We start from the raw sequence: 18948 nt of genomic DNA on the forward strand, positions 1-18948 counted from the left end.
GCGGTCACAAATTGCACACAATATTCCTGGCTTGGCAATATCCTCAGAGATCTTCACCTCTAAATTTACCAACAAAGTACTGCCAGTGGAGGTACAGCAGAAACTTGTAGGATCTTTGTTAGAAGATCAGATCACAAAACTTAAAGGTAACTTATTATCAAAGTATGTATGCAGTACACAACACTGAGGTTCATCTTCTCCAGACAGCCACGAAACAAAGAAATCCATGGAACCCATTCAAAGAATAACATAACATAACCCCTATGCAAAAATAAACAAATTATGCAAATGACAACAATGTATTCATATAATGTTTCCATGCTGATGTCATGTTACAACACTTAGGCTGCTTATTCTGTTTCTGTGACATAGAAATAAATTTCCAGTAAGATACCCATCCTCAGTGATACTCTTAAGTATTTCTGTCAATGAATGCAGTTCATCTCTTTTTAATGCCATTTTTAAAATTTTATATTTTCAGTTGATGTTTAATTAACTACCCTGTCCCCTTGAGTTTTGGTGGTACATGGAATGCAAACCAATTTTCTATGAATATGATATAATTTCACCAAAATATTGGATTTCCTCCTGTTTTTTGGTGTTAATAATAAAAGATTTTTTAAATCTTCATTTTAAAATAGTCAATGAAGATTTTTTTAATGGTTCTGAAGAATCTCCTATGCTTCGATTGCATTTTACATTTGTTTTGCATCATGTTTTAATATAGTGATGCCAGTAGGGTGCAGCACATTGCTATATCTTAACTTGATGTTATATTTTAGACATGATTCTAAAGGAGTTAGATACTCATGTAATTCTGTAAATTCTATGTTGTCATTTAATCATAGTTATTACAAAAGCATATTAAAGCATTAGTCATAGATATTTGACAGCAGCCAATCAGAATCAAGTCTGATAGAAGAGGTGACTCAAACAGGTCAGCGAATGTGCACTAAAAGCAGCACTTCATGCTTGAACAGTGGCCAGTCGGAGTGAAGTGGTGATTCACAGATCAACAGGTGTGCATTAAAAAGCAGTGCTTCACAGGACTTTCAGTGGCCAATCAGAGACTGGGATTCATTAGCAAGGGCAAATAAAAATAAGGCTGGGGCCAGCAGAGCAGCCATTGTTGGAGTGGACAATGCTAGAGTAGGGATTTGAGGCTTCGGCAAGGAGAAGAGAGGCTTGAGTGATAGAAGGAGAAAAGGGGTAGATGGATCTTTTTTTCTGTTTATTCATTGTTTCCTTCTTTATAACTGCATAGTTAGAGCAGTTGGGATGCCAGGGAGGATTGTTGAATGTTGCTCTTGCAGAATGTGGGAAAGCAGGGAGACCTGCGTCTGCAAGGCTTTACCTGCAGGAAGAACATCCAGCTGCAGCTTCTAATACTCCGTTTTAAGGAGTTGGAGCTAGAGCTGGATGAACTTCGGATTATTTGGAAGGCTGAGGGGGTGATAGAAAGGTAATTACACCCAAGGTGCAGGACATAGGAAATTGGGTAATAGGAGGGTGGAAGGGTTTAAGCAGCTAGTGCAGAGTACTCCTGTGACCATCCCCCTCAACAACAGGTTTACCACTTCAGTCAGGTCTCTGGCATTGAGTCTGACTCTGGCTCAGAAGGAAAGAGTGGCAGGCTGTGGTGATGGGGGGTTTCTTAGGGGAACAGAAAGGGGTTTCTGTGGACAAGAATGAGATTCCACAATGCTATGTTGCCTCCCAGGTGCCAGGGTCCAGGACATATCAGGTCAAGTCCTCAGCATTCTTAAATGAGAGGGTAAGCAGCCAGAGGTCGTGGTCCATATTGGTACCGATGCTATAGACAGGAAGAGGGTTGAAGTTCAACGGTGTGACTTCAAGGTGCTAAGTTAAAGGACAGGACCTTCAGAGTTGCTGCCCATGCCACGTGCTAGTGAAATGAAAAATAGGAAGATCACATGGCTAAGGAGTTGGTGCAGGACTGAGGGCTTCAGATTTTTGGATCATTTGGCTTTCTTCCAGGGAAGATGGGACCTTTACCAAAGGCATGATTTGCACCTGAACTGGAGAGGGGGGCAATATCTTAGCAAAAAGGTTTGCTAGTACTTCATGGTAGGGGATTAAACTAGAGGTGCAAGGAGATGGGAACCAGAGTGCCAGAACAAATGGTGGAGTGATTGTAGAGACAGATATTGTTAAGACCTCAGACAAAGACAGGAATCAAAAGGTTGAGCATGGTGAGACTAATTTTCTGAGCTGCTTATCTTTTAATGTAAGAAGTATCGTACAAAAGACAAATGGAGCTCAGGACATGGATCAGCACTTGGAATTATGATATTATAGCCATTAGTGTGACTTGGTTGTATGAGAGGCAGGACTGGCAGTTCAATATTTCAGGGTGCCATTGCTTTAGATGTGACAGAGTGGAAGGGATTAAATGGGGAGGGGTCACATTACTTGTCAGGGAAGATGTCATGGCAGTGCTCAGAACAGACTGGAGAGCTTGTCTAGTGAGGATTTATGGGTAGAATTGAGGAATAAAAAAGATATGACCACATTAATGGGGCTATATTACAGACAACCCAGCAGTCCACTGGATTTAGAGGAGAAAATTTGTAGAGAGATCGCAGACTGTTGCAAGAAACATAAGGTTGTAGTACAGTAGGTGACTTAACTTGACTCACATTGCCTGGGACTCTCTTACTGTAAAAGGACTGAATGAGATTGAGTATGTCAGATGTGGTCAGGAAAGTTTCCTTAATCAATACATAGAAATCTCAGTGAGAGAGTGTGCAATATTTGATGTGCTTTTAGGGAATGAGACAGTGCAGATGGCTAAGTTTATGTAGGGGAACACTTTGCATCTAGTGAACATAAACATAAAGATATTAGTTTCAAGGTATTTATGGAAAAGGATAGATATGGAGCTCGGGTTGAGATTCTGAATTGGAGAAAGGCCAATTTTGATGGTATCAGAAAGGATCTGGTAAGCGTGGACTGGGACAAGCTGTTTTCTGACAAAGGTGTATTCGGTAAGTGGCAGTCCTTCAAAAGTGAAATTTTGAGGCTACAAAGCTTGTATGTGCCTGTCAAAATAAAAGGCATGGATAATAGGTTTAGGAAACCTTTGATTTCAAGAGTTTTTGAGGCACTGGTTAAGAGAGAGAAAAGGAAGTGCATTGCAGTTATAGGCATGTAGGAACTATTGAGTTACAAATGAAGATATCTGGGAACACAGATCTATAATTCTTTGAAAGCGTCATCACAGGTAGGTAGGGTCATAAACAATGCACATAGGCTTTCATAGATCAATGTATTCAATACAGGAGTTGGGATGTTGCAATTGTATAAGACATTGGTGAGGCTTATTTGCATATTGTGAGCAGCTTTGGTCACCTGCCTGCAGGAAAGATGTAAATAAGATTGATAGAGTACAGAGAAAACTTAGAAGTATGGTGCCAAAACTTGAGGACCTGAGATATACGGAAAGGTTGAGTAGGTTAGGACTTTATTTCCTAGAATGTAGAAGATTGTGGGGACATCTGATAAAGGTGTACAAAATTATGAGGGGTATAGATAGGGTAAATGCAAGCAGGCTTTTTCCACTGAGGTTGGATGAGACTACAATGGGATGTCATGGATTAAGGGTGAAAGGTGAAATGTTTAAGGGGGACATGAGGGACCATTTCTTCACTCGGTGGTGAGAGTGTGGAACAAGCTGCTAGCACAAGTGGTGGATGTAGAGTCAATTTCAACATTTAAGAGAACTTGGAATAGGAAGATGCATGAGAGGGTTATTGGAGGGCTATGGTCAGGGTGCAGGTTGATGGGACTAGGCAGTTTAAATACTTTGGCACAGACTAGATGGGAGAAAAGGCCAGTTTCTGTACTGTAGTGTTCTGTGATTCTTTAAGATGGTGAACAGACTCTTATTGTTGCAGAGCGGGAAGTAAACCGACAATTTATCGTGCTTTGGTTTTGTTTCATAGGTGGAAAATCTCTTGCTTTAAGTTCTTTTTTTATACCTTCCACAGTTTTCCCTTACGTTAGATCATACCTTTGAATCATACAATGTTCCCAAATTGTTGGCTGTGTTCTCCATTCTTTTTATTCTGTTATTGTAGACTAATACTCTGGAAGCTTTCTAGTGCTTTCAAAATTGTGTGTAACCCTTATTGATTTTCTGTTTGGAGCCCACTTCTTTAATATTTGAGACGATGCAAATTTATATAATCAGGTGAGTATGCAAAAGGTATAACATAGAAAGGTGTTCTGATTGATTATTGATTTAAATCTTTTAAACCAAAGGTCCTCTAGACTTTTGAATTTAATTATCCAATCAGTTCTGTAGTAATCAGCTTCAACTGCACCATAAAACTGTGTAGCTCAAAGCCGAGACCTGTTGGATTGCTTGTATTGTTAAGGGAAAGGAAGCAAATATTTCTCACGTTTTGTATTTGCATTCCCTTAGATACTGGAGTCTTTGTGGATTGTGATGAGCCGAAATGTGAGTTTGCTGTTCACAACTGCCACCACCTTACTGACCGTGTTGTTTCACAGTGGTACCGCGCTCCTCAACTTCGCCCTTTCCTTGGTGAGAAAATTAATGACAAGTTGTTTCTAACAATAGTACTGGAATGAATAAATAAAATTATGCTTGTTCTATGTATCGGAGAAAGAAAATATTGAAATATTTTCATTTTTGTATCACAAGAACATTGTTTTCCAGTTCCATGGATGGTTTTGCTGCATTATACTAAGCCATTGGAATAGTAACCCAGTTTCATAAAGGTGGTGCTCAATAGCATGGGTGTAGCTGAGGGAGGAAATGTATTTTGACAAACAGCTACGGTGCATTTAAAACTGACCACCTGGTTTGGTTTATTAATGCTCCTTTATTACAGTTCCCTATGCCATTTATTTACTTTTTGCTGGTAGTAAATAGTAAACTTTGCCTGACATAATCAAGACAGTGCAACTTGGAATTTTTATATATATATTCCTTACATGTGATTTTCTCTAGTCCCACGAGAGTAAGTTGTACGCTCCAACATAACCATGTAGTGCAGAGCTTTTGATATAAAGATCACCATTCTTCTCACTCTTTAACATTATTTTCAATGCTGCCCATAGTATTTCAATATTGGGCATAGTAATGACCACCCAAAGTCTCTGTTTTTAGCTTTTCATCATTTAAAAGTGTGCTGTTCTTTCTATTTTTGTGTCTATCAGCAATAACTTTGTGTTCACCTGCATTGATATCCATTGGGGGTTGGTTTGCTCATTAATACAATATATTGATATTTCTCTGTATATGGAAACATAAAATTATTCTACATATAATGAAACCATCCATGCCATCAGCAAATTTTGATTTGTGGCTTTCTGTCCTATTATGTAAGTCATTTGTGAACTTTATAAAATGTTTTGGCCCTGATGCAGACCACTAAACAATGGCAATAGTCATCTTCTTACTATTTCAGCACTTTTCCTTAGCACTGAACAACAAAGATTTTGCTTCCTGAATACATTTTGGTGTATCTTAAAGATTTTGGGCTGCTGATCATGAAAATCACCATAAAGTTTCCTATCACACACCTTTATTTTTGGAATGGCCTATATTTGTTATTTCAATTAATAATTCAAGTCAATTAAATGTTGCCCTATATGTAGCAATAAAGTTTTCTATCTTGTCCAGGCAAGTCTGGAAATGTTTTGGGTCACCAGCATGACCCACAGCAATGGCATCTTCTTATTGATTCTTCAGTGTTCAGTCTGAAGGCTGTGCTGCCACACAATGGCAATGCCCACCCTTCAACACCAATCAGCTGTGCGGTACACACTACCGGAATTTGGAAGTCTCGTTGAAATACATACATTACAGCAACTACAAACTAGAACATCTGTGGTGATCTGAAAATGTAGCACTGCCACTGGGAATGCAGCTCAGATACACTAAGTAATGTTGTTTCATTTGTGAATGGGACCGACATGCTAAAGAATCTCATTATATTAAAAAGGATTGGCTACTCTTTAAGCAGTTGGTTTCAGCGCTAAAGGTGTGGGGCACATAAGTCACTTGTAGACCCAACAAAGATATTTTTTGCTTCCCCACCCCCCTTCATATAAAACTGGGCCGTAGGAAAAACTTTGTCAAAGCAATGACCAAGGAAGATGAAGGATTTTGATATCTGAGACAGGTTATTCCCAGAATAACTGATGCCAAGATTAAGGAAAGTAATTTTGTTGGGCCACAAATCACAGGTTATCAATGACAAGCAATTTAAAGAATTCTCATGGGACTGGAGAAAATCAGATGGAAGGAGTTCAAGGATGTTGTTGAAAATTTTCTTGGCGACTACAGAGCACTGCATGCAGCTGGTTGACAACATGCTTCAAACATACGAAACCATAAAGTGCATTTTCTGCATTCCCACTTAGACTTCTTCCCTGCAAATCATGGTGCTGTCAGTGATAAGCATGGTGAAATGTTTCATCAGGGCATTGTGGTCGTGGAGAAATTGTACCAGGGCAACTAGAACCATCAATACTGGCTGATTATTGTTGGACACAAGTGAGAATCCTCAGACACAGAATACAAATGAAAATCATCAACAAAACATTTTTAGTTCAGTGAACTATTGCAAACTGTCAGCACCATTATGCAATTAAATGTATTATATTCAATGAAAGCTAAGAACAATTATTATTGTATATAAGTTATAGAGCTGGCTGTATTTTGTGACAGTGCATACAAACGGATATACAATTGTCCCTCGATATCTGCGGGGGATTGGTTCCAGGACCCCCCGCAGATGCTAAAGTCCCTTATATAAAATAGCGTAGTATTTGCATATAACCTACACACGTCCTCTCATATAGTTTAAATCATCTCCAGATTACTTATATCTAATACAATGTAAATAGTTGTTACACTGTATTGTTTAGGGAATAATGACAAGAAAGAAAAGTCTGTACATGTTCAGTACAGATGCAACCATCATAGCTCTTCTGGGAATACTGATGCTGTCTCAGCATCAGCCGATGCCAATTCTCCGGTGATCTTTAAGTTCTTGAGGCTGTAGCGCTTTACATAGCTAGCCAGCCATCCTTTACTAGCCTTAAACTCCTTCCTCTCACTCACAACACAAATAGTGAATGAGCGAGACACAAGGCGAACAATGCTCAAACAATGAGTGCTGGAGAGAGATAGAGGATCTATGAAATGCTGGGAGACTACAGCAGGGTATGCCTACACATCACTTCATTCACGTGGATTCAGCGTGGTGCTCAGCGTGTGGCAAATTCAAATTTTGTTTTTTTGAACTTCCTGGAAATTTTTTTTTTGAGTATTTTTGATCCATGGTTGGTTGAATCCGCGGATGTGGAACCCACAGATATGGAGGGCCAACTATATCAGAATACTTAGGGGCATTATTTACCTGAGATTTTGTCACACTGTTCATCAAAATTTCCCAGTTGAAAACTCTCAAATTTTGTATTCTTCTTCCTGTCATCCCACCTTTTTCACCTTTGAGATACTTACACCAGAGAAAATTTGGAAATACTTCTGGGACATTTATAAAGTTATGATAGCTGTGTAGTATTAACACAGATATTAGAGCAGCATTCCTCTCCATAACTTGATTACTGTGCAAAACTGGAAGCCCTGAATCTGCTATCAGCTAATTGTTGCAGTTTTCCTGAATGTTGTATGATGTTGGACTGCTGTGAGGAAAGGGAGAATTCTAGAAATTCCCTCTGCATATAGTGCAGAATGTGCTGGGGCATTATTTCTCCATTGGTTTAAGTAGAGGGTTAAATGTTAATATTTTGATACTGTTTTCATTTGAGTTTGCTTCAATGATTTTGTGTCAAATAGTTTGCATTTATTTAAAGTTTTCAAGATTTAAAAAAAGAGTACAAATAGTTCTTGAATGACAGAAGAAAGCTTTCTCTGGGTTTGACAAGCACTGAAGCCTGAGCTAGCTGTAAAATATTTTTAAACATTATTTTGTGGCTGAACACTTACCGCTATCACCACTGCAAACCCCCGCCCCCCCAACCCTCTTTTCCACATTTCAATGTAAGCTTACAAAAAATGTATTACTGAGTTGTTCCATTACAATACTTTGGACTAAAACTAATAAGATGAATCCATTGGATTTAAATCCTAGAATGGTCAATCCTCTTTCAGCAAATAACAGGGGTAGTAATGTCACCCAAAATGCGTAAAGATTAATTTGTATAATATATCAGTTTGTGATTGTACTGCCTTATTTTGGCAGGTTTATTCACAGTTTTGATTCTGATGTAATTTAATGATTGTTTTATTTAATGCATTAAATTTGGGTTCAGTTCTGATACTCTTTTCTCCTCCTGTGCCCTCTCCCTCCCCCCCAACTCCCTATTATACAGGTCATTTTCTTGACCACACTGTTCTATCTCTTAAGTTCAAATGATGAATGCTACAAACCAGTGAAGTGGGTGATTGGTCTGACACCACTTTCCCAGCCAGGCCCTTCTTCCAACATCGTGGGGCAATCTGTTGAAGAAGCTATACGGTAGGAAGCCCAGTTATCAATTTCATGCTTTTAAAAGCTTAATTAGTCAGATGACAATTCTTCTGACTATCAAACTAACTGTCCTGTTCAGTAGCATTCAATACTTAATTTGTTTTTTCTTGTCCTTGGTTTAACAAACAATCACAATTGCTTAACAGTATTTAAATGTTGCTAGGTCTCTTTATGTTCAAATAATTTGCTTAACTGCAGCTTAGCATTTCCTGTGACATTGTGAGAGACGTAGCAATATGCTTTGAGATGTTTTTAGTAATAGAACCAATGTCAATGATTAAGTACACTGCATGAGCATGTGGTTTCATTTGACTTAACCTTTCCCTGTTAATTAGCATGCAGTTTCGTATCCTGGATTGAATAGATCAAGCTCTCATTCTTTATCTAGAGTTCTCATTCTGCCTGCTCTGCTCTGGTGGAGGCATTGCACACTACCAAGTTGCATGTTGTGAGAGGCTCCGTGCAGCTTGGTGTGTGTGATACTTTCATGTGAGTGCATGCACATTGGTATGACTGCAGCTTGTGGAGATCGATAAGTGCTCATTGCTCAGTGTTTTGAGAACCATTGTTAAAATCTATATTTTTTTTAATTTAAAAGCACTTTTGATGAAGCATTTTCATCTCATCACCATATGTCAGTTTTGTCTCAAAAGTGATTGTTCTCTTAATTGACTCCATATTCCATTTGCCTGTTATTAAAGTTATGAAGTTAACTTTTTAATTGTAAATTTAGAAATACCAGAGTCATCAAACATTATATATCTTGCATGTTAACATAGACATGTAGTCCTGTTTTTTGCTTGGCAAACAATCCCATTTTCTCAATCTCTAATCCCACTTCAATTATATTTTCTATGGTTGAAGCCTTAGATCTTAGATTTTAGATTAAATTCCTTGGGGTAATAAAATGCAGATGAGTTTCTAGTCTTGTCATATAAAGCCTAGAGGCAAATGTTAGCTCATCAAGTGACCTTTGGAATGTTTTAATTGGTTTTATTATAGCATCCGGCTTCAAGAAAGTGACCAAATTTGCTAAGGATGCAAGTGTAAGGAAGGAAATTGTGAAGCGGATACAAAATACTTTCAGAGTAAAATAGCTATGAGTAGAAAATATTTGGCAGATGAAAGTGAAATGTGGGTGATAAAAACAGAAAAGCAAAAAATTATTCACATTGCTGTAGGTGGCCTCCAAAATGAAAGACAAAAGTTAACATGAAGGTAAAGCATGTAACTGAATAGAACTGACTTTATTTCTTACATCCTTCACATACATGAGGAGTGAAAATCTTTACATCTCCGTTTAAATGTGCAATGTGGAATCATAGTAATTTATAATAAATAGAACCACAATGTAACATAGAAATACACTCAACTCAGCGTGAGCTAATCACTGTGATGGCCTGGTGGAAGAAGCTGTCCCAGATCCTTTTGGTCCTGTCTTTTTATGCTGCAATACCGTTTCCCAGATGGTAGCAGCTGGAATAGACCATGATTGGGGTGACTTGAGTCCCCAATGATCCTTCGGGGCCTTATTTCACACCTGTCTTTGTAATTGTCCTGAATTGTGGGAAGTTCACAACTACAGATGAATTGGGCTGTCCGCCCCACTCTGCAGAATCCAGCGATTTATGGGAGGTACAGTCCCACACCAGGCAATGATGTAGCCAGTCAGAATGCTCTCAGTTGTGCCCCTGTAGAAAGTTCTTAGGATTTAGGGCCCACACCAAACTTCCTCAACCGTCTGAGGTGAAAGAGGTGCTTTTCTGCTTTTTTCACCACACAGCTGGTGTGTACAGACCATGAGAGGTCCTCGGTGACATGGATGCCGAGGATCTTAAAGCTTTTTACCCTCTCAACTCCAGATCCATTGATGTCAATAGGAGTTATCCACAACTAGCTCCTGAGCAACACTGAGGGAGAGGTTTTCTTCACACCACTGTGTCAGAGAGATTACTTCTTCTCTGTAGGCCACCTCATTATTGTTTGAGATCAGGCCAATCATCGTAGTGTCATCAGCAAATTTAATTAGCAGATTAGAGCTGTGGGTGGTGACACACTCATGGGTATACAGGGAGTAAAAGAGAAAGACAAGTGGAATGTTTCCCTCTATTGCCAGTGGAAGAGTACAGTACATGATTTTAGGTTTGAGGGTTTTGGTGAGATTGTACTTAGGTTAATGTGTACAATTTTTGTCTCCTTTTTAAAGGAGTGATATATTTGTGTGGAAGTCAGGAGAGCATTCATTAGTGAGATGAAAGGGGAATGTCTTGTACAACACATTGGATCATTGTTGGTTAGTGGCATTCTTAGTGGAATTAACTGGGGAGAAGATATCTATTAAAAGGGTACCTAGAGCTGGGACCATTTACAGTAGTTTACAAATAAGGGGTTGACCATTGAGATTGAAATTGAATTCTGTATAGGATAGCAGACTCAAAATGTTGACGTTTTTCTTTTCGAAGGTGACACCTGACTTGCTATTTTTAAGCATTTTCTTTTTTTTTTGGATGGTCCATTTAAAATAGAGATGATAAGGAACTTACCACCTCGCAGATCTGTGAAAGCTGAATTATGAGAATTATCCAAGTTGGGGTAGACTTTTACACTGCAGGAGAGTCAAGGGTTATGGGGATTAGGCAAAAAAATTGAATGAGGCCAGGATCAGATTATTGATCTGATATAGGATCAGATCAGATCTTATTGAAAGGTGGAGTGGGTGTAAGGAGTATATTGTCTTTTCCAGCTCCTATTTCTTATGTTCATAAGGAGGTATTATATGGTTCATTGAGCACCAGGTGGTCAATACTCCTGCCCATCAAGAATGCCCTGAATAGCACTTAAACCTTTGAAGTTGTCAATTCCCATATATGGTTATTGAGCTCTTCAAAATTTGGTTGTGACATTTATTTTAATATACTACAAGGCAGGGATCTATTTTAAGGTAAGTATTGAGAGCCTTCTTTTTCAGGGAAACTTTAACTTTGTAACATAGACAAATGTATGTAAGCTTCTTAAGAACATATATTACTATACAATGAAAGAAAGAGGCATTCAGTAGGCTTTTGGTAACGGCAAGTAGAAGGGTCTGTCTTGAAGAGGAATGGTGATGGTTATGTATTACTGGTAATTTAGCTGCAAGATTCATTAGGTTGACCATAAATGACTGATTATACATTTGAATTAATGAAACCGTAGAAATTTTGAGTGAAATCCTGAGAGGAGCATTGAGAGAATTTTGTAAATATGTGTTTATTGTAAAATTCTGCTGGTGAGTGAAATATGTTTAGCTTGATTAAAAGTTTAGTGCAGTGACAAATTGAGACGAAATAGCTTGGTAAATTTTTTGCTCTCTAGTTGAATGAATTTAGGTAGAACTGAGGTAATCAACATTAATGAAAAGTATGCGGAATGGAAAGACAAATGAGTAAATGTTAGGATTTTGCATGAATTTGTTTCTGAAGTTGTTGGAGTCACGATATGCTTATTGCAGCAAAGTGTCTGTGCTTTGTAGAAATTCATTATTGTGGGAATTCTGGAAATTTCACTTCAAGAGCAGTGGCAGCCATCACTGCTTCTTGAAGGAAGTTTCTGTGAGGAGTGCTTGCAACTTGCAAGTAGTCAGTGGCATAATTTCCTGAGCTTGTGAAACAGTGAGATTGATCAACTGATAAGGTACATAGATTCATAACAGATTTAGTGAATAATCCTCAGTAACACAGAGCAAATGATTTCTATTGATGATGAATCATTTGCCAGAAATCAATGATAGTGGAAGCTTAGTTACGAAGATAGATGGTCTTTTATCTAATGATAAATTTATCTAATATGCTGCCATTATGATTGATTGGAGCTTGTAGGGGGAAAAAAGAGATCAGCTGGAAATTGTAATTTATGTCAGTATCAATAACATAGGAAAGAAAAAGCATCCATTACTGCAGGAGTTGTTCTGGGGATGGAAAGTAATTAAGTCAGTGCTCCATGGTAGTCTCGGGTAAGTAGGCTGCCCCTTAATTGTATTGTTGATGATTCCATCCATCACCTAGTTGAATAATACTGAAAGGAAGCAGATGGAATTGTGATTAATCAGGTTAGATTTGTACTGTTTTTTTGTGAACGTGATATTCCAGGAAAATTTGGGGTATTATCAGGTGGTGTAATTGCACTGAAATAGCTCGGCTATGAGCAATGGATGTGAGAAATGTGAGAAAGTATGTAAATAATTTCTGAGTCAATTATGGAAGCAGAGGCCACATCAGTTTTAAGATTAGGATAGATAAATGGTTATCACCATTTTAAGTGCTTTAGTATATTTGATACCGAAGGGTGGTTCATACCTTTATCTTGGGCTTTAGCATCACAAATGGGATATTATAAATATTCTGCACTCAAGTATTTTAATATTAGCAAAGAATTTACAATTTTGACAACTATTTATCTTGTTTTCAAATGTTGAGTGCTCTATCACTGTAGGAACTGCAGAGGTGCATTTCCTATTTTCTCAATGTTACTTACAAAAAAGTAAAAATGGGCCATTATTCTTTGTCCAAAATCTTTTCATTGTAATCTGCCTCCTTAATGATAAGAACATTTTTTACTTTATTACATACCTTCAAAATTCTGCTTTATACCCTCACTTCTTTCAATTTCATCATAATCTCTCCTTCTGAAATACACAACCAGAATTTTCCAAGAAGTTTGTTATATGTTTATTTTATCTCATTGAACTACTTTGTTGTGGGGTGCCAGTTTGAAGTGCAGTGAATAATTTGATATTTTTGTAGATATCTCTTTTATAGTTCTTATATATCTCTTATATCTCTTTTATAGTTTTATAGTAAGATTTAATGTGAATCAGTTTGACCTGAATTACAGTGTTTAGAACACTTATCTTCACACACCTTAACTTCTCTTCCATGCATTATTTTCCAATTTTCTGTTGTCTATCATTTCTTTTGGAACAATCCATTTTTATTTGTCAGTTTCTTGTTAAATGTACAATTTCATTTTCATTCTCCTTTATCTTTTTCTCTTCTTTGACTTCTCTTGCTGTTTATTATTGCTTATTGGGTTCAGTTGGAATTTTTACATTATCTGTAAAATTTATTCACTATATTTTAAGCTGCCCTTTTGTTTGAAGGTATATGTTTACAATTTTCATTTTTCAATGTTTTGAAAAGAATATTGCCACTTCTATTCTTAGAAGAAAAATGGGATTCTGCCAGTTCATTTAAATAAAGAAATTTCATGACAGTACAAAATGAAGGCATCCAAAATTTTGGAAAGTTTGTTGTCAACAAGCAAGTAAACAGAACTGTTTTAGGTCTCCAAGATGGCTATCGTATACCACATAATGGAAACTTAAAATTAAACATATCCAACAATGATAGACTTAGTTTTATTGTGTAATGTGCATCAAAATGAAATTTGAAAACTTGCAAGTAATTGGATACCTGGTGCCTTTTACTAGGAGAGATTTAAAACAAGCATGTTTCAGGAATGTGTCAAAATTACCTGACAGGATTGACTGTGTACTGTGTGGTGAAAGGTATTGTGGCTCTGGCACCATTCTACGTTAATTGGGAAGATATTACCTAGTTTGCCCATTATATTTTGTATGGTGTCATTGTTTTGGAAGCTACTATATTTAATTTCTTCAGTTTATTATCACAGCTTCATGTATTACATCATTTGTCATTTTCTTCATTAGAATTTCTGAATATATAAAGGTCAAATACAAATAAACCAAGTTTATGATTTTGTATCCTCTGCAGCGGTGTGTTTGATGCTTCCCTCAAGATGGCCGCTTTCTACGGGCTTTACACCTGGTTGACTCATACTGTATTTGGAATCAATATCGTCTTCATCCCATCAGGTATACTCGGTTTGCCTTTTTGTAAAATACAGTTTTGTAAGCAATTTATCAGTTATAGTTGTAGTTCAGCTGTAATATTTTGCCATGCTTGTGTAAGCATTCATAAATAATTGCTCAAGAATTAACAGCTCAAAAAATAGAACTGGAACAAGGAATGGTAATGCACATTCAACAAGTGTAAGAGTGTCATCTGCGTTGCATGCAACATTTATTCTAACATAAAAATGTACTAAAAACTGATACATTTAGAAAATAGTACAAGAACCATGCAACTAATTTCTAGTTTTTGTTAAAATTATCAAATGACTTTGCATTGATTTTGAAATCTGTTTAAAAATACCCATCTGAAATTTTAGGAAAATAAAGTTGGTCTAACTTTCAGACTGTTACCAGAATGGAAAGACCTTTGATACATCATACAGGCAACACCTACATTCCAGTGTTGAGTGGAGGGGGAGGTGTTGCTTTCGTAGAGAATAGTTTCACAATTTTGCATATCACAAAGGTGCATCACTGCATGCGTCAAGAATTACAAGTTGAAAAAGATAAATATGTTTTATTTATTTACTTCCTAGTCATATAAATTTTGTAAGGGTGAATTTCCATTCAATAATCAGATGTTATGCAGGAGTTTCCTGGATTATCTGTTGGAAAAAAGATTGTACCATGGCTATATGTTTTAGTTAGACATTTGGTTTTGGAATTACATTGTGATGCAAAATACTTTAAAGGTTAGTGACCTAGAAAAGAATCTCAACCCTCAAGGCGTCTTTTAACTTTTTCTTGAGGATTATGATTTTGTGAACAAACAATTGACTAAAAAATATAAGATTGTTGTTCTTTGTTGAGCATACCCTTCATCTTTTCATTCCTATTCCTTATGCTATTAGACTTGTGTCTACGCCTCCCTCTTAGATTTCCATGTTCTTGCCTTCCAACTTCTCTATTTCATCCTATTTAAGGTGCCAGAAATGTCATCTGATGCCACCACACTGGACATCATCTCTTCCCTTACAGTATTTTATAGGATCATTCGCGATCAACATCCTCTCCCCTTCCCCTCCCAGCACCTTCTCATGCAGATGTAGGAATTCAGCTCTTGTCTTTTTACCTCATTTTCCACTACTCAGAATGAACTTTACACTTCAACTCAACACTGCTATATCCTTTCACAGTCATCATCGGATTTAACTATTTTGGGTAATGTTTTGTTTGTCTTTTACATCTCCTTTGTTTAATTAAATTGTTCCTTCACTATGTTTTTTCCTTTAAATTAATAGTCAGTTTTCATTTAAACATTCCCACAATCCTTTCACAGACTATTTCCTGTATTTTTTCCTCCAACTTTATTTCCATTACTTTAATTTCTTTTCCTTTGCTGATGAAAAATAATCAGCTTTAAACATTTATTTTCTTCACTACTCTGATGCAGTCTATCTGAATTCCTATGTCTGCTTTTATTTCAGATTTTAAGCATCTGTGACATTTGATTGTAGTAATCATTTATGAAAACTAACATTAGGATATGGATTTTATTTGATTACATTTGGACACCTTGTGGGTAAAATCTCTCTTTTTTAATTAATAGCACTAGCAGCTACTCTTGGAGCAGTCCCATTTCTAGGAACTTATTGGGCTGCAATGCCTGCAGTGATAGACCTCTGGTTGACACAAGGAGAGAACTTTATGGCCATCCTCCTTCTAGTTTGCCATTTGCTACCAACCTATTTTGTGGATACAGCTATTTATTCTGATATTTCTGGGTGAGTGTTAAATGCGTAATGTCCAGTTTTGTAGCTATAGCACACATACAAAAATGATTTGGCTTTGAAGTTGATTTATGCAAAACTGTCATTATTATTATAGTACTTAGTTGTGTAAAGTGCCTTTCAAAACGAAAGATAGAACGTAGATAAACAGACATAATCCACTTGATAAAATGTTTTATCTAATATTAAGCATTGTCATATAGGTGAAATACTAGGTAGGGAAACCCGTGACACAAAATTTCCCCATCGTGTTGCCACAGATTAGAGGAGAGTCACTCAGCTTAATCCCATTTGACAGTGTTAGGTTCATGGCACTACAAGTCTTGGCTCTTTTGTACCATAGGCAGCACAGTCATGTAGAGGTTAACATAATGCTTTATAGTGCCAATTGTAAGGTTGGGGTTCAATTCCTACCACTATCTATAAGGAATTAGTATGTTCTCCCCATGACCATGTAGGTTTCTACTGATATTCCAAAGTCATATGTGTTAAGTGTTACTAGTTTGTGAACATGCTATTCTGCCGCTAGAAGCATGTCTGCCCCAGCACATGCTCAGACTATGTTGGTCTGATTCAAAAGGTGCATTTCACTGCATGTTTCGATATACTGCATATGTGGCAAGTAAAGGTAATCTTCATTTTAAGAATTTGTTTAAATATAATTGGGATTTTTGACCCCCCTGCCCTACATGCATTGAAGTTGCAGACTCATATGTTCTCTGTGCACCTCCTCTCATTTTCTACCAGTTACTTAAAAGTTATGCCCTCTAATTTTTGACCCTCTCAACTCAGCTAAGCGAAATTGGTACCTATGTACTTCATCTGGGCCTTTCAAAATTTATAGTTATGTTTTCTCAATACCCTCTGTTTCAAATAAAACAACACTAACTTTTTTCAGTATTTTCTCATAACTAGTTTTTTTCCTGTGCTAGCAAAATCCTTAATTTTTGTCTGCATTCTCTCTAGAGCATCACATCCTTTCTATAAAGTAATGTCCAAACAATTCAGTATTCATGCTGTGGCCGAATAGTTCATGTATGAAATTCAAACACAACTTCCCTTTGTTTTTTATTAGGTGACTCCACCCATAAAGGAGAGAATACTTTTCTTTTTCCTTCATACTTCTCAATATTCTCCTATTTATTGTCTATCACCTTGCCCGAGTGCGTTTTCCCAAATGCATTATGCACTTCCAAAAATGCTTATGCAGGGCTCAGACTGATTAGACTTTTTAAGGCACTTAGGGAATCTGAGTATTTGGAAAAACTTTGTTTTTGCAATTAGAGGACAAGTTTTAACTTTAACTACCTTTCAAAGATTTAATTTTTGGGATGAAGTACATTGCTACTCGATTTAATTTTAAGACATACAAACAAGCTGGATGAACTCAGAGGTCGGGCAACATCCATTGAAATGAGCAGTCAACATTTTGGGCCGAGACCCTTCGTCAGGACAAAAAATTTTGCCTTTTTTTAGTGATGCATTTTCAACCTGAGTTATTCCCTTATTTATATTGTGTAGAATGTTATATAGGTTATTCTTGACATATTTCTTGCAGATTGGGGCCACAGACAAATTGGGGGAGATGACACTCCCCCTTTCCATTGACAGAGGACAGTCTTTACAGCTTTTAAAGCACTAATTATATAATTATTTATAATACCCTGGTTCACATGGTTCATATTTTTTCTCTGTTATGCTTTTCTGTTTCCTGTGTAAGCTACTTGTTTGGGTTGCTGTTGAAGACGAGAGATAGGAGAAATGTGTGCCATTCAATGGGGATGAATAGATTCAGGGGAGGCTTCTCTGGTAAGGGACACGAAGGTTGGACTTGGGGTTTCTGAGAGGGGAGAAGAGGTCGGAGGATTCGACCTGGAGTGGAGCTGGGTTTCGATGAAGCTTGGGGACATTGAAGGAGGATTGGCCAAGGGGGAAACATGAGCAACTTGTGCACGTTAGACTGTTTCATTAAAATGGGCCCTTTTTTGCTCTTTCTTTAGTCAAATTAAGAATTATAAAGCTAAATCTTTTAATTGTATGTGGTGTACCATCTGTTATTTCACGGTGCTGAGTTGTAATAGGGTAACAAATCACTACTCAGCATCGATCTCCCACATTTGGCAGGGCTGGAGTGTGTCTTCCCCTAGACTTACGCAGCTGACGAAACCAGAGTGTTACATATTTGTAATGAGGTAGACTGAATAAAGTCTAAGTTACATACAAATATGAACAGTAAAATCATCCTTGTGGCAACACAACTGACAACAGAAAACATTTATGCTAAACAATAGCATGTTTTCAATGCCTTTCTCTTGCACTGTGTTAGTGTTGTATTATCAATGCCTAACTTTCCTCTTTATCTAAATCTTTGAGTAATAGCAATATTCACTTTGAAGGATTGATTCAAATGATCTTTGTGATTTGGATTCTCCAACAATGTATTAAAGTGCTGTTTTATTTTACAAACTTGCATTCTTCTGATCTTCAACAATTTCAATGGAGTTTGTGGATCCCACACATAGTTTACTACCAGTTAAATCCAGTTTGTCAAGGGTCGCTTTCTTTTCAATATGATTTCTAAATTTGCAGACACAGTCAAATTAAAGGAAGTATTATTACAAATAGTAAAAAGGCAAACCATGAATAAATTTGCTGTATGTGTATTCAATTGGCAAATGAGTTTCAAAACTCATGTCTTGTGGCCTTATGGTCTTATAAAGCAGATGTGCTTTTGGTTAAAAGATTAAGAAAATCA

General features: G+C 37.1%; 1 protein-coding gene across 1 annotated transcript in view; it reads left to right on the forward strand.

Annotated features, from left to right (window-relative positions):
• Positions 1-18948, forward strand: part of tmem245 (transmembrane protein 245) — a 118838-nt gene that overhangs the window by 88561 nt on the left and 11329 nt on the right. The window contains exons 12-15 of the mRNA XM_059972482.1: positions 4448-4570; positions 8395-8540; positions 14324-14424; positions 16013-16187. Of these exons, the coding sequence (XP_059828465.1) occupies positions 4448-4570; positions 8395-8540; positions 14324-14424; positions 16013-16187 (545 nt within the window). The remainder of the gene's footprint in view (positions 1-4447; positions 4571-8394; positions 8541-14323; positions 14425-16012; positions 16188-18948) is intronic.

Source organism: Hypanus sabinus, chromosome 6 (assembly GCF_030144855.1).
Source record: "Hypanus sabinus isolate sHypSab1 chromosome 6, sHypSab1.hap1, whole genome shotgun sequence".
Taxonomy (NCBI): Eukaryota; Metazoa; Chordata; class Chondrichthyes; order Myliobatiformes; family Dasyatidae; genus Hypanus; species Hypanus sabinus.